Genomic DNA, 22,624 nt, shown 5'->3' with positions numbered 1-22,624 from the left:
CCACAGATCTACCTTCATCTAGTGGCCCTAAACAATGTGGCTCGGGTAAACATTTGGTGTGCTGATAGGATTAAGCTGCTATTTGTAATACTTGTAGAATGTGGCTTATTCTGCTAAATGTGGTTTTGTAAAATGATGCCATCTTGTGGCAATTAGAAAAAAAAAGTCATGAGGTCCATTATTTAAATAAATAAACAATTGACAACTTTTTTTTCTCCCCAATTTCGATCTTCAATTCATGATCTATTAAATCTAATAGCTAAAATACCTGAAATAATATTTTGTCAACAGCTGCAGAGGTAGCAGTTATAGTAACACACCACACCATGTGTCTGGATGACATTTGCATAGCTGCAGTTCACCAACCACTCCCATGCCTTCAAATTGTTTAACGTCTGCCATTAAAAGAAAAGATAGAGGGGGATTATGTCAATGGTTTTTGCTCCACAAGTTTCTGATTTTTGCAGCCGTTAAAATTGATCACACTGAAACAATATACAGTATGCTGTATTGTAAACTGGGTGGTTCGAGCCGTGGTATATCAGACGGTATACCACGGGTATGACAATTTATTTTTACTGCTCTAATTACGTCGGTAAACAGTTTATAATAGCAATAAGGCACCTTGGGGGTTTGTGATATATGGCCAATATACCACACCCCCTCCGGCCTTACTGCTTAATTATACCAGACCCAGCTCTAACAATGATTGGTGGCTTTGGCTGTTGCTCACCTATAGAGTACCACAGTATGAGTCAGAATACCCATAAAACATAGCAGTCAAACAAGGAAATAGTTCCAATTGTTTTTACACCAAACATTTTTCCCATGGGGGAATTTATTAACACTTAAAATAAGGGCTGTGTTAACTGGAGGCTTACACTGGAGTGACGTTTTGATAACTGTGTATCTTTTAGGACAAAGTGACTTCAATTTATTTGCCTGTATTTACCCTCCAAAAGTGAAATGATAATTTGCTGCATAAAGAACTACATTTGTCATTTTGATCTGGACGAGACTGGCGAATTGAGGCAAATGTAAGAGTCTCTGGATCAACTATCTAATAACTAAATGTAATAATGAATGTTGTTATATTTCTTTACATGGACAATTATTTAACTGGCTTGTGCAAGTTTTAAATTGACACTACCACTTAGCAAAGGTGTCGGCTAGAGATGACGTGCAGGAGTTTGCATGAGGTCTACTTCGATACTAATTGTCAAATCTGAGAATAAAAAGAGCTGAATATATTGATGAAAGTCACCTTGTCCGAGAGAGATTTTATATTGTTATCAAAAACGTCATGCCAGTGTAAGCTTACACGAATCACAGACCTTGTGTTAGGTGTTCCTAAAATTCTCTAAGGTTGGCCCTATTTCCAGTTTGACCGCTAGGTTTTATGGGTATTATGACACCACTGGGTGCTCTTGTCCAAAAATGCCTGGGCAAGCCATAACTGAGGCGGGGACAGGGGGCGGGCGTTGTATACGGTGCAGCAGTGACAGGGGAAAAGAGAGCACTAGGCGAGTTGTCAGCGGCTTCAGCTGGATAAACGTCGGGAGTCTTATTTAAGATAATTCAACAGTCAGGGATATTTTTTTTTTTACTTTGATCTGGAAGGTACGTCTTGTTGCTTTATGTTTACTAATATTGTACACACAGTTAGCGACATTCCTGCTTGGTTGATTGTATTCAAGTGTGCCGTCTACGCTTTAGTTCAGTGACGTTAGCGAGGCAATTGCTTGGGTTCAGTTAAGAAAGCTAACGTTAGCTAGCTAGTACAGTTAACATTGGCTAGCTGAATTAGGATCGCCACGTTTTCAACGTCAATGAGTTTGCTACCTAGCTAAGTTAGGTGACGTCTGCAAGTTAGCTACCTTGTTTCCCTAATATTTATGGTAGCCTCCATGCGGAATGAATGGCCAGTCCAGCAGCCAGTTGGGGTGGGGTATATTAGCCACGACAACGTCATCGTATCTGATGAACCAAACTAACCTGCGATTCCACTAAAAAAGAGGATGAAGACGGTAATGTAATTTAGCGTCAAACTGAACGAAATTAGAGAATATTTAGGTAACTGGAAAGTATTGATTCAGAAAGCTTCATTCAGCGTTCAGCACGCAATGTCATTTGGGTGTGTTTGTAACAATTGAGTACAATCAAATCAAAGTATTTTTGTCCACCGATACAATAATTCCCTGACGGAAGCGCATTGTTCCCGCAGAAGTGTCGTTCTTTTTTTTAAGAACATAGTTGCAATGATTGCACCACTTTATTTTAAATAGTTCGAGGAATAGGCTAATAACGTTACGTTTAATTCTGACGGAGCTTTCTTGAGATGAGACTTGTCTTATGTTATGTCTGGAAAAATAATATTCTGTAATTCTAATTTGTTTGGTGTAGTCAGGAAGACCAAGGGAGAAGGAATAATGTACTAGCAAGTCTAACGTTACTTGCAGCTGAATAATACTCAGCAAAAGGGAAGGGGGGGGGTCAAGGCAAAGCATAGCTGCGCTACAGACACAGCTATGTTTCAACGATCGATTGGGTCAAATTAAGTGGATGAAGATATAGTTTAGTGAGGCTATAAAGACGTTATGATTTTATCTGTATTTTTGTATCCCCATAAACATTCCTCTATTGCTTACCTTCTCGCAGCATCGGGCGCACGGTGATGGGTCACCATGAATGGCCATGTATAATGCCAACCTACTTGTGTGACTTGGCTAGATGTGTTGAACAGCCATAGCTTTTATCAGCTTTTACACTTTTCAGTCTGCTAAGTAGCATTTTGACCTTTTGACAGGCCATTTAGATTTTTACTGGATTTTGGTTTTCAGAACAAAGTGACTTGCCTATAAATGATTAGCCTTGTTCCCCCTCAACACACTTTTATTCAAATAGTTTTGTTCGTAAGTAGCTTGGGAGTTCCCTTCCATTGGAGAGATTGAGTGTGAGTCGTGGGTGCAGGACTGGCCATTGCTAGCTGTCAGTCGGACCTGAGGGGCGCATGTTAACACCACAGTCATGTTTGGTCTGGATGTCAGGACACATCAACCTCGGGCTGGCTGGCCCCTCAGATCACACCGTCGTTTCCTTAGTCTCTCCCCTGCCTCCTATAGCTCTGCTGGGAGAGGAAGTGGGTCAGAATGCAGAGGGAAATTAAGTGTGAGATGCAAGGAAGTGTTAGGCTACAGAGGATGCAGCAGGGAGAGAGGTACTGAATCCCAAATCACTCCCTTGCCCTTCCATTTGCGCATTCATGTGCGCCTCCACCATAATGCACAAGTGTCCCAAAGCTGAGTGAGTGAACATTATCGAGGGTTATAATTCCGCCAAGCCATCAAGGCTGTAGGCTTCAGAGCTAAGTGCTATCCCGACATGCACTGCGATGTGGTTGGATTTGAAGCAATTTGATACAAAAGAATGGAGAGGCGTGCCTAGTAATGTCACATGCATTTGTTAAATAATAAAAGTATAACATTTTAATTAAAAGTGGAACATTAATTGCACCATTCAAGTCACGATGTGTCCCGAAGTTGATTGGTTTATTGATCCCCTTGCCACTCTTTGGAAGTCACCACCCTGTGAGTTCAGTCAGCAACACGTGACAACGAAGGGCCCTCTGAGAGATTTGGTGGGGGTGGTTTGGGATTCGTGGAGAGAGGACTCAATGTCGCCCACCCCTCTTCTCCATCCGCATTTGTATGAATGGATTCCAAGATGAAGGTCCTTAAGAAATTCACGAGAACACAACAAGAGCACACCTTTTCAGGCAGCAATTCTGTCTATTGGTAATTTAGAATGTAAACCTCTGTTAACATGTTCTACATTAAGTCAGAGTCAGGTTCTCTGTGCAAGGTGCATCTGAGTCCACATCACCAAGGTGACGAGGTTATGCCTTCCTCCTGAGACGACAACTCTACAGGAAAATTAAATGATTAAACTTTAAATAGGAGTTTGATAACGATTGGGAGTACACATAAGCAACTAATTAAGCATACAGCCCTACACATTACTTTTGGTGGTTTATTCAGCCAATTTCTTTCTGCCCTTTGGAGGTGTCAAATCATCATCTTGCTGGTTGTTTATTTGTAGACTAACACAGATTTATTATATTCAGATGTTTTTTAAACCAAACGGGCATGTTTTATATACAGAAGTAACACTTGTTCAAATAAACAGACTAGGCAACTTGTAAAAAAAAAAACACATTTTAAAAAAGCATAACAGACAAAACGTGGTTTAATCATGGATTTAAAGTACAAATATGATTTTTAAAGACATAGGGTTTGTTTAGATCTGACTTTCAGAGATTTTGTACACAATGTTACTAAAGATTCAAAGATGGGATTATCACACCCAACACCATTACTGATTCAGTCATGATGCACTATGACAATTTTTATAACTCCTAACCCTCACACAGGTGCATGATAAATGTATTCCATCCAGTGATTAACAGCATAGCCAGCAGGAGTTTTACATAAGTGCTTAAAATAGGATGAAGACTGTCTCTTTGTTTGTTTAGGCACTTGGACCTTGGTGCTGTAAACATGACCCATCATGGAAAGGATTTTGGCGTCTTGCCAATAGTATCCTCTTTTGTGGGACGCCAAGTTTAATGCTGCGTTTTTAGATGGTATGAGATGGACGGCGAACCAGATGTCATTGTTTTCATGAGTGCACATGGTAAATGCCATCAGCCGGCACGGTAGATGGGACTTGCCGCCAGTTCAAATATTTCAACTTTTGCCATCTGCCATAACGTTGTTTTCTACTGGATGTTGATTTGCACTGTTTGTTTACTGAAATCACCATAGCAATGCATACAGTTGTGCTGGCTTGCTTTTGGCGTCACCCTCTGTCTTGCTTTCTTATCCCGCTATACCGACTGGTATGATGGTTTTTGCATCCCTCATCTAAACGCAGCATAATGGTCTTTTTGTCCGCTGCATTTCCTCTGCCCTCTTCTGTGTGCTGCCAAACCTGCTGAGATTTGTTGAACTTGAGGGTGATGGCAAGATAGCATGTGATGTGTCTGTAACTACAGTGCCTTCCTAAAGTATTCACACTCCCTGACCTTTTCCACATTTTGTTTTTACTGCCTGAATTTAAAATGGATGTTTTGTCACTGTACTTCACACAATACCCCATAATGTAAAAGTGGAATTATGTTTTTACAATTAAAAATGAAAAGCTGCAATGTTAAGTATTCAACACCTAAATATGTTAAGAATACATTTTTCTTTAGTTGGAATAAGTAGGATGGAGTTTTGAACCAAAGCCTAATTTCTGTACCCTACACATGCAATTATCTTTAAGGTCCCTCAGTTTATCAGTGAATTTCAAACACAGATTCAACCACAAAGACCAGGGAGGTTTTCGAATACCTCGCAAAGAAGGGCAGACATTGAATAGACTTTTGAGCATGGTGAAGTTATTAATTACACTTTGGGTGGTGTAGCAATACACCCAGTCACTACAAAGATACAGGTGTCCTTCCTAACTCGGTTGCCAGAGAGGAAGGAAACAGCTCAAGGATTTCACCATGAGGCCCATGGTGTTTTTAAAACGGTTACATAGTATAAAGGCTGTGATTGGAGAGAAACTTAGGATGGATCAACAACATTGTAGTTACTCCAAAATACTAACCTAAATGAGAGTGAAAAGGAAGCCTGTACAGAATACAAATATTAATGTTTGCAATAAGTAAAACTGCAAATCATGTGGCAAAGAAATCAACTATGCCCTGAATACGAAGTGTAATTTTTGGGGAACATCCAACACATCTCTGAGTACCGCTCTTCATATTTATACGCATGGTGGTGGCTGCATCATGTTATGGGTATGCCTATCATCCCCAAGGGAGTTAAAACTGAATAGAGCTAAGCACAGACCAAACCTTGTTCTCTGCTTTCCAACAAACACTGGCAGCCATTCACCTTTCAGCAGGGCAATAACCTTACCAAGATGATGTTGAAAGTTCCTGGGTGGCCTAGTTATTGTTTTGAAATAAATCTGCTTAAATCTATGGCGAGACTTAAATGGCTGTCTAGCAATGATCAACAAGCAACTTGACAGGACTTGAAGAATTTAAAAAATAATAATGCAAATATTGTCCAATCCAGGTGTGCAAAGCTCTTAAAGACTTACCTTGAAAGACACACAGCTGTAATTGCTGCCAAAGATGATTCTAACATGTTGAATACTTGTAATCAATGGTTAGGGTAGGAATGTTTTTCACTTTGACCTAGAGTATTATGTATAGATCGTTGACAAAAAAATGACAAATGCATTTGAGTCCCACCTAACACGTGTGGGAAAAGTCAAGGGGTGTGAATACTTTCTGGATGCACTGTAGATGTGACTTACTTGGTAAGTGACCAGCATCATGCAAGGATTGGATGAGCACACAATTCAGCATGATTTCTGTGATGTAGTCTTCTGGTCAAAAATAATTGTTTCATCACAACTATTGCCCACAGTTTTTATTTTTTATTTTTTTACCTCATTTAATTGGGTTCATTGTCTTGGTGGATGTAACACAACAGAACCTTGCACCTTTAAATCCTGTGCTGTGATGGTAACATTTAACCTAGGCCTAGGTGGTCTGTCTAAAGCCTGTCCTGATTTAAGTAGCTTTATAGGATTGGTGGCGTGGGCTCTCATGTCTTGGAATGAAATGGGATTAGTGCATGCTTAGACGACGGCCTTCATTTGAGACATTTTACATCTTTCATTGTTATAGTTTAGGCTAGACCCTGGCAAGATCCTGTAACGGATCCTGACGTTCCAGTTTGAAAAATCAAGGTGAAATGGCGAATGCTGCCTTGTCCTTACTTGACATTTGATGTGCCATTTGAACATTGTTTGAAATGTCTGACTCGTCCAAGCCTAGATAGGTAGGGAGATGAGTGGATCAGTTCCAGTGTCTCGTCTTTTTGCACTGGCTTTGTCTCTATTTTGCAGGATACATTATTCTTGCCTTTGTCCTCCCAGTCCCATGTTTTGTCAAATTAAACATTCCGTTGAACTGCACTGCAGACATTGTACCCGCATGGTATTTTACAACAAGCAGAGCACAGGCCACATGGTCACCCAGGGGCAGAGAGGGGTGAAAAAGCAGCACCGTATCTCATTTAAGAAAAGCGGTGGAATGTAGATGGAATTGGATTACAGTGGTTCACTTTGGCTTTGGTTACAGGAAAGGGATTTCATGTTTGGTATCTCTCCCTGCGTTCTGCGTGGCAAAAGTACATGGAGAGCATTGAGGTGATGGTACAGAAAGAAAAGCCTTGGGACAACATGGATGGCAGACTCTGTGGCAAGAGAGGGGCCACTCCAGTGTGGTGGCTATGTGGTTAATTGTTGGTATGTTATTTAATTAGAGAGCAACGAGCAATCCCGTATCCGGGAGCGTAATTATAGCCTCAAGCTCATTACCATAACGCAACGTTAACTATTCATGAAAATCGCAAATGAAATGAAATAAATATATTGGCTCACAAGCTTAGCCTTTTGTTAACAACACTGTCATTCCAGATTTTCAAAAAAATGCTTTTCAACCATAGCTACACAAACATTTGTGTAAGAGTATTGATAGCTAGCATAGCATTCAGCCTAGCATTCAGCAGGCAACATTTTCACAAAAAAAAGAAAAGCATTCAAATAAAATAATTTACCTTAGAACTTCGGATGTTTTCAATGAGGAGACTCTGTTAGATAGCAAATGTTCAGTTTTTCCAAAAATATTATTTGTGTAGGAGAAATCGCTCCGTTTTGTTCATCACGTTTGGCTAAGAAAAACCCCCGAAAATTCAGTCATTACAACGCAAACTTTTTTCCAAATTAACTCCGTAATATTGACAGAAACATGCCAAATGTTGTTTAGAATCAATCCTCAAGGTGTTTTTCACATATCTATTCGATGATAAGTCACTCGTGGCAGTTTGGTTTCTCCTCTGTTCAAAATGGAAAAATGCACGCACCTGGAGATTACACAATAGTTTCGACGGAGGACACAGAGCGCACACCTGGTAAATGTAGTCTCTTATGGTCAATTTTCCAATGATATGCCTACAAATACGTCACAATGCTGCAAACACCTTGGGGAAACGACATAAAGTGTAGGCTCATTCCTTGCGCATTCACAGCCATATAAGGAGACATTGGAACACAGCGCCTCAAATCTGGCTCACTTCCTGTATGAAATTTCGTCTTGGTTTCGCCTGTAGCATTAGTTCTGTGGCACTCACAGACAATATCTTTGCAGTTTTGGAAACGTCAGTGTTTTCTTTCCAAAGCTGTCAATTATATGCATAGACGAGCATCTTTTTGTGACAGTATATCTTGTTTAAAACGGGAACGTTTTTAATCCAAAAATGAAATACTGCCCCCAGAGGTTCAAGAGGTTAATGTGCACTCACTGACAAACAGATGGCAAACCAATACCATACAGATATAGCATGTGGTGTATTTATTATGCATTTCATCATCAAATAGGTTGTGGCTTTGCTTTCCTTCATGTCATAGCCGTTTAGCTCGTCCTGTCAGTTGAGGACGCGAGGCCTTGTATCTGTCAACAAAATAAGCTCTCTCTGCATAACTTTGTAAATCACTAGTATCCTCTGGGCAAATAGCTTTCAATTGACAAAATGACCAAATGGAACATATTTCATAACTTGTAAAGAACACACACAGTCCTGGTTAAATTCTGACATGTCAGGTGTTTGAAAAACATGGTCATTGCTCCTTTTCTTCCTCTTTTTCTGTGCCCTATTTTATTGGCCACTTTTGGCAAGTTTTTCTCTCTTGAGTTTGAATCCGTACCAACCTGTGATGTGAATATAGCCTAGTGATTGAACAGATTCCAATTTTGATGCTGTGTGTTATGAAGTGGTTCCATCATATTTGGTCCTTTTCTAATTCTGGTCTCTTTCCTTGGCTGACTTTACTCCTCTCTTCTTCACATAGAGCCTGTGTGTGTTGTTGGGATTTCCTGGTCAAATCTTGCTGGTGATCCCTGCAGTGAGCTATGAAATTGAGTGCTTGATAACATCAGCACCGGTCTGGTTCCCAAGTAACCACTATGTAGTGAGGGTATGTTGAAAGAAAATGGTGAAATCTATTTGGATTGACATTGTTCACCTTGGCTTTGGTTGACCTCCTGGCAATCAATACCCCATGTACTGTACCATGTACTTTTTAAAGTCCCTTCTATAATAATAATAATATATGCCATTTCTCTTATATTGTCAGTGGCTCTCACATGTAGAGAGGGAGAGACATGCTGGGACTTTAAAGCAGAGAGGATGCTGACCTGATCTGTCAGTGTGGGTGGGGGGGATTGGGATCAAACAGGATATGGCCCTTCCTCCTCATTTCCATGTCTGTGTACAATTTCCTTTTACTCAGGATTCAGATTGAACAGTAAACCAACCTTTCCCCCAGCCTGATAATGTCTCTATTTCCTTGTTTGTATTGTTTTGCAGCGATCCCTGTGGAACATTGTCTGGGTGGGGCAGTATTAGCGTTGTAGGCTTCTTATTGACAAACCAGTTTTGGCACTGATAGCTGTAGACGGAATGAGGTAACCATGCTGTTAGAACAGGGTTTTCTTCTGCATCAAAATGGGGCTTAGGTGGTGGGTGTGACTATGGTCGTGGCCAATGGTGCAATCACTGTTTGTCACTCCTGTTAGCCGCAGTGACAATGTAGCCGTTTTAAAGCCTATTTCCTGCAATAATACATTATGCCATGCCGTATGTGATCTGAGTGACTCAAACATAGTAATTTTTGTTTTTTATATAGCGATTTTAAATTCTTGTCTGTCTTTTATTTTGGTGGCTTAGTTCTCAAAGATCTTATTTCAAAAATAAATGGGTCCATTTTATATTTTCTACATCTGTCTGGTTTTAGTCTTAAGTTTAAACTTTTCCATCACAAATTAGTTTTACTGTTCGGACAACAGGCTGCCTGCCCAAAAATTTCTATGCAGAAAACAACCTGTAGTAGTAGGCCTAATTGTAATGCATGAACATAACCATGTATGGTGTTAGATTGTGACTGAGCTGCAAGGGAAATAAAAGGCGTTCCCTCCGAGCAACTACAAGGTCTCGTGCTCCTCTTTTTGACTCTTCACCTCTTTTCAGTAACTGCTTCCCAGCCTTATGTCAGAGCATAACAATGTGCCTTGGTTTAATAGAAGGCAGCAGTCCCCACTCCCCAGCACTCCACTTTGAATGTTTGGTAGAGGGGAGTGGAGTCCTCTAACTATCTGTGCTCTCAAGGAAAGGGGGAATAGGCTGAAGTAGTGGTATGCAGAGAAGGATTCAAAAAAGTCACACTGGTTCCATTTCCTGCTAGTCATTTCCTCAGGCTGAGGGTCCTGGCCTATCAGTGGCAGTCAAAGCCATGGCGTGATCCTTGGTGGTCCTCCTTTCGGTCTCTCAACATCACTTGAAGTTGAGAGATATCTGACATCTCCGTGATCTGACTGGCCTGTCCTACGATCAGTGAACCACATGACCCAGGAGACAGTAGAGGGAATGACAAGGCACCCTCAGGAACAGTGACGCATGGCTGAGACTCGGATTGGTAACAACCCTCTGTCGCCCCGCTGGTGGGGTTACTAGGCAGATGAGGCCCAGACTGGCCGGCTCAAGCCACTAGTTAGCTTGATCCAGCTTGGAGCTGATCTGTCATCAGTATTGTGGAATAGTTATAATGTTAAGGCTAGATTTTAATAGCGCTGCACTCGGATCAGCTTTCTGTCTTTCAATCCTATCAGTATTGACACATACTTCAACGACGCACTTAGCGAAGGTGTGTCGGTGTTTTGGGAAACATGTTATATTTGGCCATTGTTGGAACGATGCATCCAATTAAACACTCGTAAGCCTATGTTCCATCGCTATCAGAGAACCCAGCCCTGGCTAACCTTTAGAGGGATAATGTGGGATTTTGGCAATGAGGCTCTTTATCTACTTCCACAGAGTCCGATGAACTCGTGGCTGCCACTTTTGTCTGTCCAGTATGAGGAAGTTTAGGGCCTCATTGCCAAAATTCCAAAGGATCATTTTAACCGATCAAGCACCAGTACCTCTACTCATGTTGGTGCTCTATTGTATTTGATAACCTTGACATATGCATTCAGATGAGACCCCTTGAGGACTGAATACAGTAGTGCAGGTCCAGCCTGGAAACTGGTTGATTTAATCTATCCACCACCAGTGGTGACTGAGGATGCTATGTGGAGCAGGAAGTATGTGATATCCTCTTGTAGAGGATAGCCAGGCTACGGTGCTCCGTCATGCAAGACTGTCTGACCGAGCTCTGTTACACACCTAACCTCCCCCGCCCACTCTGCTATCACTGTCACATACCACAGTTGTAAAATCCTAGTGTGCCTTAAATGTTCATTTGTGGAATTTCTTTCCTCCTTAATGCGTTTGAGCCAATCAGTTGTGTTGTGACGATGTAGGGGTGTATACAGAACAGCCCTATTTGGTAACAGACCAAGTCCATATTATGGCAAGAACAGCTGAAATAAGCAAAGAGAAAATACAGTCCATTACTTTATGACATGAAGTTCAGTCAATACGGAAAATTTTCGTATTCATGTGCAGTCGCAAAAACCATCTAGTATGACGATGACCCTGGCTCTCATGAGGACCGCCACAGGAATGGAAGACCCAGAGTTACCAGCCTCAGAAATAGCTAATAAATGCTTCAGACTTCAAGTAACACACGTCTCAACTGTTCAGAGAAGACTGTGTGAATCAGGCCTTCATGGTCGAATTGCTGCAAATAAACCACTACTAAAGAACACCAATAATGGTGGTGTTATGGTGTGGGTGTGCTTTGCTGGTGACACTGTCTGATTTATTTAGAATTCAAGGCACACTTAACCAGCATGGCTACCACAGCATTCTGCAGCGATACACCATCCTATCTAGTTTGGTCTTAGTCCCACTATCATTTTGTTTTTCAACAGAACAATGACCCAACACACCTCCAGGCTTTGTAAGGGGTATTTGACCAAGAAGGAGAGTGATGGAGTGCTGCATCAGATGACCTGGGCTCCACAATCCCCTGTCCTCAACCAAATTGAGATGAGTTGGACCCCAGAGTAATGGAAAAGCAGCCAACAAGTGCTTTGTGTATGTTGGAACTCCTTCAAGACTGTTGGAAAAGCATTCCTCTTGAAGCTGGTTGAGAGAATGCCAAGCTATCATCAAGGCAAAGGGTGGCTATTTGAAGAATTTCAAATATAAAATATATTTTGATTTGCTTAACACTTTTTGGGTGACTACATGATTCCAAATGTGTTTAAGTCGTCACTATTATATAATGTAGAAAATGGTAAAAATAAATAAAAACCCTTTAATGAGTAGGTGTGTCCAAACTTTTGACTGGTACTGAATATCACATCAATCTACTGCCAGTCCGGCTCTCTGTTGGCCTCATAGCAGTAGCCTAATGTAGCCCCTTCAATGTTTTCTTTTACATGTGGAGAAGTTTGCATCATGCCATGAAACAACTTCTCTTTCCTTCTTTTTAGAGGTCAAATAGCCTTTTATCAAAACGTTCCCTGTCTTTGTTTGGAGAAAAGTGTTATCTGTGTGTGGCCTAATTCATGGCATGAAGTTGGGCATTCCGCTCTGTGATATAATACCTGTTAAACAGAACTGATCTGACAGCAGCTTGCCTTCAAATACTACTCATGGACATAGGATTTAATTCACTGTGCTGTTTGTCTATGGCTGCACCTTCTCTCATAAATGTTACGTTTTTAAACATTCCTTGGCTGGTACTTTACTGATGTTGCTAAGCAGCGTCTCAGTGTTTGTAAACATGGCCTGGAGACCTTGCTGTGACTTGGCAGGGTGTCCAGTCTCAACTATAGGGATGGCTGACTCACAAATTAGGCTAAAACTGACAACTGGTTAATTTGGCCAAACAGAGCCAGCCTGTCAAGCACGTCCTTACTGAACTGAGAAAACGCTTTTCCACTCTTGCGGTCTCAGTCAAAGATGTCCCAGCCTCAGCGAGCTCGCAGCATATCTGCCAACTGCCAATATCTCTATCCATGGCCCTGCATTGACCCCTGATGCAGGGGCCGTAACGCATAGCAGAATGTCCCAGCGTGAATTGCTCCTCGCCAGGGATGGAGATTGTGGTCATTATGCATTCAGGTCAGGCAGACCAGTGTGGAGACCAAACTAGAACAGCAGGATGTTTGTCTGACTATAAGGGGGGTCTATGGTTCATTGCGTTGGACAGACAAGGCCTGTGATGAGCAGGAGGGTAGCTGGGGCTGCTCTGCTGGTGGAGGTCCTGTCACTGCAGGAACAAATCAAATCAAATTTATTTATATAGCCCTTCGTACATCAGCTGATATCTCAAAGTGCTGTACAGAAACCCAGCCTAAAACCCCAAACAGCAAACAATGCAGGTGTAAAAGCACGGTGGCTAGGAAAAACTCCCTAGAAAGGCCAAAACCTAGGAAGAAACCTAGAGAGGAACCGGGCTATGTGGGGTGGCCAGTCCTCTTCTGGCTGTGCCGGGTAGAGATTATAACAGAACATGACCAAGATGTTCAAATGTTCATAAATGACCAGCATGGTCGAATAATAATAAGGCAGAACAGTTGAAATTGGAGCAGCAGCACAGTCAGGTGGACTGGGGACAGCAAGGAGCCATCATGTCAGGTAGTCCTGGGGCACGGTCCTAGGGCTCAGGTCCTCCGAGAGAGAAAGAAAGAGAGAATTAGAGACAGCATATGTGGGGTGGCCAGTCCTCTTCTGGCTGTGCCGGGTGGAGATTATAACAGAACGTGGCCAAGATGTTCAAATGTTCATAAATGACCAGCATGGTTGAATAAAACGCTCATTATCCATGCATCGTTTCATCCTACTCATCCATCTGTGGATGATGTGTAGTAGACCTGGAAAGTGTTGTCTGTTAGCAGCAGATGAATCACTGCTGACGGAGAGGAACCCTGTTGACGTTATTTATTTAACCCTACTTCTGTCGTAATGGAACAGGTATCAAATGTACCCACTATGCGCTCTAACGAGACTGATTTTGGTTTACTGTGATAATTAGCCATGGTCCCTCACACATTCTGGGGAACAACCAGGCTCTGCTCTGACTGAGCCAGGACCCTGGTGAGCTCTGCTGTTCACAGTGGACTGCCAGTCAGTGATTGCCTCCCCATTCTAGAGTTGGCTTCCTTCAGCCAAAGGACCATATGGTGCCATCAGACCCGGTATGAGGAGAGTGGCTTTAATTGAACACTTGGAGTGGCCCTGAATGAGTATTTCCTTCCTATTAAACATGGACACCACGGTTTGTTCCTGAATAAAGCTGTTTTGTGCACAATTTCTACCACACTGACAACTTGGCACCATAGAGGACTAAAATGTCTGGCGTCTACATGTCTTCCTTTATCATACCTTCTTAAGATAGTGTTATTTCTGGAGTTGGAGTGTGTGTGATCTGCATTGGATCGCAAGCTGTCCGTATGGAATCTGCAGGTTCAGGCAGCTTGATGGAAACTCATACAGGTTTTTGCAATGCTCTGTACTGGGCAGCTGTAAGCAGGCTGTTTCCACTCTGTGTTCCCTCAGTCTTGGATAATGAGGACATACGAGACTGGGGTCTTGTATGTCCTCAGCTTGGTTCGAAGAGCTGTAGGCCTACTGCGCTAGTACAGTATGGTCTAGATCGGCATGATGGTGTGAAAAAGGGGAAAACTGCCCGCTGTGACTTCACCTAAAGCTGATGGGTATTAGGCAACCTTCAGACCACACCAAGAGGGCTCAAACTACGCAGGCCGCCATGCCAAAACCTCAAGCGTCATTAAGGACATTTGAGGCATTTTTTTCTCTCCCAAGTTTCTGTCCAAATGTCTAAATTCTGTGGTAATTCCCTAAAGCTCCCAGTTGGCTTAATGCCTGTCCTATCTCACTCACTACAGTGTGTTTATGCTTTTGGCAGGACAATACGCTTGATTGTTTACATTACCTGTTTTCTTTTTCTCTTTCACTCAATCAGTTCATATATCAGCAGCACACAATCATATTGTGTGAAAAGACAGAGGAGCATGGAACAAATCTTGAAGCGTTAGCCAAAGTGTTGTGTTGTGGCCATATTGTTCCATACAGCTATGGCATCACTTTATACAGAGTTTGGTGTGGAAAAAGCTGAATAAGCATCATGTTATCCATACATGATAACCCTCCTCATAGCGTAGTCCTTGCTCTTCTCAGTCTCAGAACGCACACACTCAACGGGTTTGTTTTGTGTATGTTACTGTTAGACATGCTCTGGTGCCTTTGGTGACGTACTAAGTTTAAAAAATGTTTTAACCTTCAACTTTGGGCTGGATGTATCAATGTTTAGTTCATGCATGGCTAATCTATGAGCAGAATTACTGCCTTACCTCAATTAGCCACAAAATCCCTACTTTAAAGGCGACTGTTTTCTGGAAGCTGTGCAGCCCCCCCTACATTTACCCTGACGTGGGCCAGCCACCTAGCAATTTAGTTTAGTCAAAGAGCTTCAGCCCCTCAACATTTGAGTGACAGATAATAAGAATCACACAGTGCCAGAGAGCGTGCAATGACGTGGTGCACACTTTTGGCTCGTGGGCTCTACTTTCAGAACTACTGGCTAAAAAGTATACAAAAGTATCGGAAAGTATCTTTAACGTACTATTCCCTACAGGGGTGGCCTCGGCTGAGCCTTAAGCATGAGAAGAGGGGATCAAGGGATCAACAGGAGAAGGTGCTTCTGTTTGGGTTGGTTATGACTCTGTGGACGAGGGATTGGACAAGAGGAAATGGTGGTTGATTTGTGAATGTTTCCACTGTTGGTTGCCCTGCTGCCAAGGTTCTTCCTTCCTTTAGCTCCAGCATGGGGGAGGCATACGTGAGTTGTGTGCCTGAATGCCTCTAACATGTTGAGGCTGGTGATGGGAGGTTAAGTCTAACCTAACCTACACCAGGATCTGGGCTTGTATTCCACAAGGGTTATTATCAGTGGAGTAGTGTTGCATATCTGCCTGTCACTGTGTGCCACTCCCATCCACATAAATAACTTCCTGCCTGACAGACACCACCACATGCCCTTCTTCATAAGACAATTAGAATGGGAATGGGTAGTAAAGTGTGTGAATTGTAGATAGCCTGGTGCTGCCAGGCAGTCTTGTATCATATCAGCAGATCAAAGCTAGACTACACAGATCTGAAGTTCAGGGAGGTCAGTTAAGTGAGAGACTCATCCTCCGAAGGCTATTCAACTAAAACTACAAAGATGTAGAAGTTACAGATGTCCCGGAGAAGTGATTTGGCTCTATCGTGTAGGACCTAGTTTCTCCTCCCTTACCTGGTTGCCTCACCAACACCGTATTTGATCTGTTGAAGTTAAGTCCGTGTTTAGTTGCCAAATCGGGTGTAGAGGTGATTTTAAATTGATGAATGTCAACGATGGCTTAATCTAATCAGCAACCAGGAGAACAGATCCACACTGCAGTATCACACCTGTCTGCAAGCAGGGGGTTTTGTTTTCTTTGCAGTCTGATGGAATGATGGCAGCATTCTCTTATCTGTTTCAAAAGGAACTGTAGGCCTAGTTAAAAAACTAAGACAAAGTGGCCCAGTTACTTTTGCCTGGTAATAGGTTATCGTCACGCTTTTGGAGGCTACTGCTTATTGGCAGCTCATTTTTGACTTTTGAAAAGGTGTGTTTTCCAAAGCTCCCTCATCTGCTAAAAGATTTATTTACTTGGTGAGAATTTCAGCTGAACCATCTACATGAATGAGAACGTTGGCAATTTCTTATACAAATGCTTATTTTATGCCCATTGCACATTTACACTGAACAAAAATATAAAGGCAAAAATTTCAAAGATTTCACTGAGTAACAGTTCATGTAAGGAATTCCGTCAATAGAAATCCATGAATTATGTCCTCATCTATGGATTTCTCATGACTGGCCAGGGGTGCAGCCACTGGGGAGCCAGGGGTGCAGCCAATCAGAATGAGTTTTTCCCCACAAAAGGGCTTTAATACTGACAGAAATACTCCTTAGTGCACCCTTTTTGTGCCTATGAAAAATGTCTTATCTTTTATTTCAGTTCATGAAACATGGGACCAACAATTTACATGTTGCGTTCATATGTTTGTTCAGTATATAAAACAGACTAGACAGCTAGGTACATAAGCCTGTGGCTAAAATGCTGCCAGCGGTACCTGGTATCGCAATTAGTGATGGGCTTTCCTAGTCTTTGGTGAGCCTTCGTTCACCTAAAAGAGCCGGCTCATTAGGATCCCAAATGGCTCCTCGTTCAAAATGCTTAAAATCAATCTAGAACCAAGGAAAATGTGCTAATCTCTAATGTAAAGCCCCAAAAGTGGTCTACCATTAAATTAGATTGTGAAATCCACATTCAAATACATTTTTACTTGGATAAATTATTATATCGCCTGCAAAAGTGTGGAGCAGAATGACGCACTCTCCCCGCTATTGATTTCTGCAAAAAGGATTCACGCTCTTTAGATTTGTTTTTATTTATCTGCAGGTAATTTGTTATTTTGAGCCACAAAAACACTAGTAGCTGTATGTAAATCAGGGAGCCAAATGTGAACGTCTCTTTCACCGATGTGATTCAATTCCCAAAGTTCATTGAAAAGATCTGTTCAAAAATAACTGTTTATTCACGAACAAGACTCATTATTGAATTTCTACCAGCATGTTACATGTGCAACAAGAAAATAAATAACTCTAGACCACCTTTACTCTCTACATGGAGAACTGCTTTCACTCAGCGATGGCCTGACGTTCTCCTGTAGAATTCTCTGATACAGAGCTGAATTGTTCCTTTTATTCAGACAAGTCATCCAGATCCTGAGGCAGCAAAGTGTCCTCAAACCATCACATTTCCTCCACTCCGATCCCAAATGAGATGTTGTGGCAGAACTTGAAACTAGAAGTTCATGCTTGAAAACCCACATGTCGCTAAGTGAGAACAGTTCTGCATGCAAGAGTGGGCCAAAATTCCTCCACAGCAATGTGAGACTGATCAACAACTACAGGAAGCATTTGGTTGTTGCAGCTAAAGGTGGCACAACCTGTTATTGAGCGTAAGGTAGGGCTGGGCGATATGGCCAAAATATCATATGGTATTTTTCAAATTTATGACGGTATTTGACGTTTGTTTTATGTTTTCTACATTTTCTTTGAGTAGTGCGTGATCCTATTCTACATTTTTTTTCAATGGGTCTTTATCCATTCGGAATGTTTTATACTGTTCAATTCAACTTCAACCTAAAATAATTTCCTGTGTTTCCATTCATTTCTGCATTTCCTGCGCTCATTTGAGATGATTTCCACACTGCCACGATTTGGGCAAAAATACTATGCCTTTAACCAAATGTTGCAATTGTGATTTCGATCAAAACACTTGGGTGAGCTTTTGGAATCATGGAAAGAGAATGTTTATTATAATGCTATATTTAGAATATAAATAATAGTAGGCACTTTGAATACAGTGTTTGACATGACAACGAATGAAAATGCCATGGATGAGTTATTGTGACAGGGTAGGATCCAAAGTGATGTTCAGGGTTTTAAATAAAAAAATTCACCTTTATTTAACCAGGTAGGCTAGTTGAGAGCAAGTTCTCATTTACAACTGCGACCTGGCCAAGATACAGTAAAGCAGTTTGACACATACAACAACATAGTTACACATAAACAAACACTCAATAATACAGTAGAAAAAGTCTATATATATAGTGTGTGCAAATGAGGTAAGATTAGGGAGGTACGGCAATAAATAGGCCATGGTGTGCAGAAGATGAATGTGCAAGTAGAGATAAGTAAATACAGTATGGGGATGAGGTAGTTGGATGGGCTATTTAGAGATGGGCTATGTACAGGTGCAGTGATCTGTGAGCTGCTCTGACAGCTGGTGCTTAAAGCTACTCACTGTAGTGAGTGATTTTTGCAGTTCGTTCCAGTCATTGGCAGCAGAGAATTGGAAGGAAAGGTGGCCAAATTAAGTATTGGCTTTGGGGCTGCTGGAGCGCGTGCTGCTATGGTGACCAGTGAGCTGAGATAAGGCGGGGCTTTACCTAGTGGAGACTTGTAGATGACCTGGAGCCAGTGGGTTTGGCGACGAGTATGACGCAAGGGCCAGCCAACGAGAGCGTACAGGTCGCAGTGGTGGGTAGTATATAGGGCTTTGGTGACAAAATGGATGGCACTGTAATAGACTGCATCCAGTTTGTTGAGTAGAGTGTTGGAGGCTATTTTGTAAATGACATGGCCGAAATTGTGGATCGGTAGAATGGTCAGTTTTATGAGGGTATGTTTGGCAGCATAAGTGAAGGATGCTTTGTTGAGAAGTATGAAGCGGATACTAGATTTAATTTTGGATTGGAGATGCTTAATGTGAGTCTACAGTCTAACCAGACACTTAGAATATGTGGACAACTACAAATACCTAAGTCAGAAACATCCAGAGTAGTTATGCTGGACTGGCGGGCAGGTGCGGGCAGTGATCGATTGAACAGCATGCATTTAGTTTTACTTGCATTTAAGAGCAGTTGGAGGCCACAGAAGGGGAGTCGTATGGAATTGAAGCTCGTCTGGAGGTTCGTTAACAGTGTCCTAGGGGACCCTATAATCTTTGGCTACATTAAATCTTTATTCATATAGCCAACATTCATGCTTTGTCTATTCCTCTCGGATTTTAGGAGATACTGTAGCACAAATGACATGCTGATTTAATCCTCCACCAGTACTGGTATTAGCTAGCTACGTTTGCTCTGACTCAGTACTTTTATTAGCTAGTGTAGCTAGCCAGCTAACTAGTGATTAGCATTAGTGGCTAACACAATTTAGCTTAACTTGCTAAGAGGATACTAACTAGCTGTTTGCAAATGTAAGAAACCCAAACTAATATTGTATATTAACATCAAAGTGGAAACAACATCGTTGTCATCAACATTGTTGAATGTGCTGTATTGAACATGCAGACTGAAGTGTAGACTGAAGTGTATCGTGGTCAAGCAACAACAAATGTGCTTCTTGAGTGAAGGGGTGGGTCTAGGTCTGTGGAGAGAGAGCGGAGATGGATGACTGAGTAAACACTAAAAATGAATGTTACACACAGCGTATCACATTTAACAAACCGAACATTCAAATACCGTTATAGAAGGCAAGGTAAAAACCCAAACCAGTCCGTGCATAAATACCGGTGTATAGTAAAATACGGTATATCGCACAGCGTGACAGGGCAATTACTTTTTCACACAGGGATATTGGGTGTTGGTTAACTTTGTTAATTAAATAAAATACATGTTATTTGTAAACTCATTCCCTTTATGTAATATTAGGTTTGGTTAAAGATCTGTTAACATTCAGTATCAAAAATAGAGAATCAGAAAGGGGGCCAACACTTTTTTTCACGACACTGAGAGGTTGAAGATGCCCTTTAATCCCTGTCAAACCATGACTTATCTCTTGGTTTTATTAGACTGTGATTACACTTTAACCTGTGTGGTTAAAGTTTACAGATTTAACGCCCAGCCCTACTCTCAGCGTTCTGCAAGTTGACCCTAATTATCTGGTTCCTCGTTGCCAGTGTATGAGGAAGTACACAACAGCCATTGTAGGCGTAGTTCTTGTATTTCTGGTGGTGGATCAAAGGAATGATACAGTTAGGCTCATTGCTCAACTCTAAATAATTTCCCACGCTGGCTCGTGTCGTCTGAATGTCAGCCTGGTCGTATGACAGAGGAATGGGGAAGGAGTGTTAGTCTCATCTGCCACATGGTTCCTCTGTCTGTACTGTAATGCTGGAGAACCTTACATTAGTTTGCATCCCAAATAGCACCCTATTCTCTATATAGTGCACTACTTTTGACCAGGGCCCATAGAGAATAGTAATGATGGGGATGGGATCAATACGGTTACATATCGGAATATTTTTTGACTACATATCGTATCTATCGTTTTGACATATAAATTAATTTTGCGCTAGTTGGCTGTACGTGCACCAAAACTCCAGTATTTTTCCTTCATAGCTTGTTCTCCAACTTCTTTTTAAATAGGGAGTCAATTTGTTTTCAGCACTTTATTTTCCATGACTGATCAAAACGTTGTTCCCCTTTGTCCCTCTGCAGTATATGATGAGCAGTATATGATGAGCAGTATATGATGAGCAGTATGTTTGGAATATGGAATCTTAATAAAATTACAGTATAGAATCGCAATACATTGGATCGTGATTGTATCTGGAGGTCCCTGGCAATTGCCATCCCTAGAGATTAGGGTGCAGATTGGGATGCATACGAGGCTGAGCCTCATCTCTGGGAGGGGAAAGGGTACAGGGCTCAGAGTAACCAGGGGAGAGAATTTCCATTTCATGTGATTTTAGATTTTATATGCCTAGATTCTTATCCTAAAATCATTTGCTTGGTTTCGTCTTTTATATCCTTGACCGTGACCACTTTGAAACTAAACCCCAAATTTCTCTCCAACCCCCCCCTTCCTTCCACTGCCCAGATATGTTCAGGCGAGTTGTGCGAGCGAGCAAATTCCGTCATGTCTTCGGCCAAGCGCTGAAGAATGACCAGTGCTACGACGACATCAGAGTATCGAGGGTCACATGGGACAGCTCGTTCTGCGCCGTCAACCCCAAGTTTGTCGCTATCATCATAGAGGCCAGTGGAGGCGGGGCCTTCCTGGTCCTCCCTCTTCACAAGGTGAGTCTGGGGTTATTGACTATAAACACTGCATTGTGTGGATCTGTCAGTGGGTTTCACAAGGAAACCTATGTCAAGCGACAGAGGGTTTCTACATTCATATGGGCATGTGCACTTTCTGCCTGAACAGATTTGGTCTATGGCCTAGTTTGACTGATCCTCACTATCTGTGGCTTTGAAACATACTTCAACCCTGCTCCATCCCACACACTTTGGCCTGGGCCAGGCTTTCAACGCCCCCTGGGTATTCAACACGCCCTTTCTGCAGGGAACAACCAGGCCTGTCACACACAGCACAATTTACTGCTGACATGCTCACACACACCCAGGGGAAATCACACTTTGGCCACCTACAAATTCCAACATTGCAGTTTAAAAACACAACGTTTTGTGTGTGTTCATATTTTCCTTAATCATTCATGAGGATGAAGTAACAGCGTCACAGAGGCATGTTTCAGGCTGTGGTTGAGGACAGACAAGACGCGGGGAGGATTTCTCTGCTGCGTGACTGTAGTCTCTGGTGGCCTGGCTGAGTGGGTGAGATGAAGATGGATTTTGACAGGCTTGGGTTGCTAAGCAGTGCAGGTTGAGCAGTACCTACTTGTGGAGAGACTGCAGACTGACTGGCCCAGATGTGGGAGACTGACACTTTGGTACAAAACTCTATATTCTGGGGAAGATCCTATAGAGCCCTTTCTGTGTTTGCAAACATTGCCGCACGAGGGGGATGCGTGCAAGTTGGTGGCAGAGCACAGGGGAGTTCTTGTAGAACGCCAGCAAAAAACAGTCTCTGTACATGTTGCTTATGAGTGCGTTTCCAACTACTGTTGTATTATAATTGG

The 22,624-nt window shown here is 42.1% G+C and overlaps 1 protein-coding gene across 2 annotated transcripts in view; it reads left to right on the top strand.

Annotated features, from left to right (window-relative positions):
* Nucleotides 1-22,624, top strand: part of LOC118393278 (coronin-1C-A) — a 67,024-nt gene that overhangs the window by 9,623 nt on the left and 34,777 nt on the right. Inside the window, exons 1-2 of one of the 2 annotated variants that reach the window (XM_035785813.2) lie at nucleotides 1,452-1,620; nucleotides 21,583-21,782. In XM_035785813.2, the coding sequence (XP_035641706.1) occupies nucleotides 21,585-21,782 (198 nt within the window). In that variant the 5' untranslated portion in view covers nucleotides 1,452-1,620; nucleotides 21,583-21,584. Of the gene's footprint in view, nucleotides 1-1,451; nucleotides 1,621-21,582; nucleotides 21,783-22,624 lie in introns of those variants that run through there. The other variant, XM_035785812.2, reaches the window with a different exon arrangement.

The sequence above is a fragment of the Oncorhynchus keta genome, chromosome 14 (genome assembly GCF_023373465.1).
Source record: "Oncorhynchus keta strain PuntledgeMale-10-30-2019 chromosome 14, Oket_V2, whole genome shotgun sequence".
Taxonomy (NCBI): domain Eukaryota; kingdom Metazoa; phylum Chordata; class Actinopteri; order Salmoniformes; family Salmonidae; genus Oncorhynchus; species Oncorhynchus keta.
This window is presented reverse-complemented; position numbering and strand designations above follow the sequence as displayed.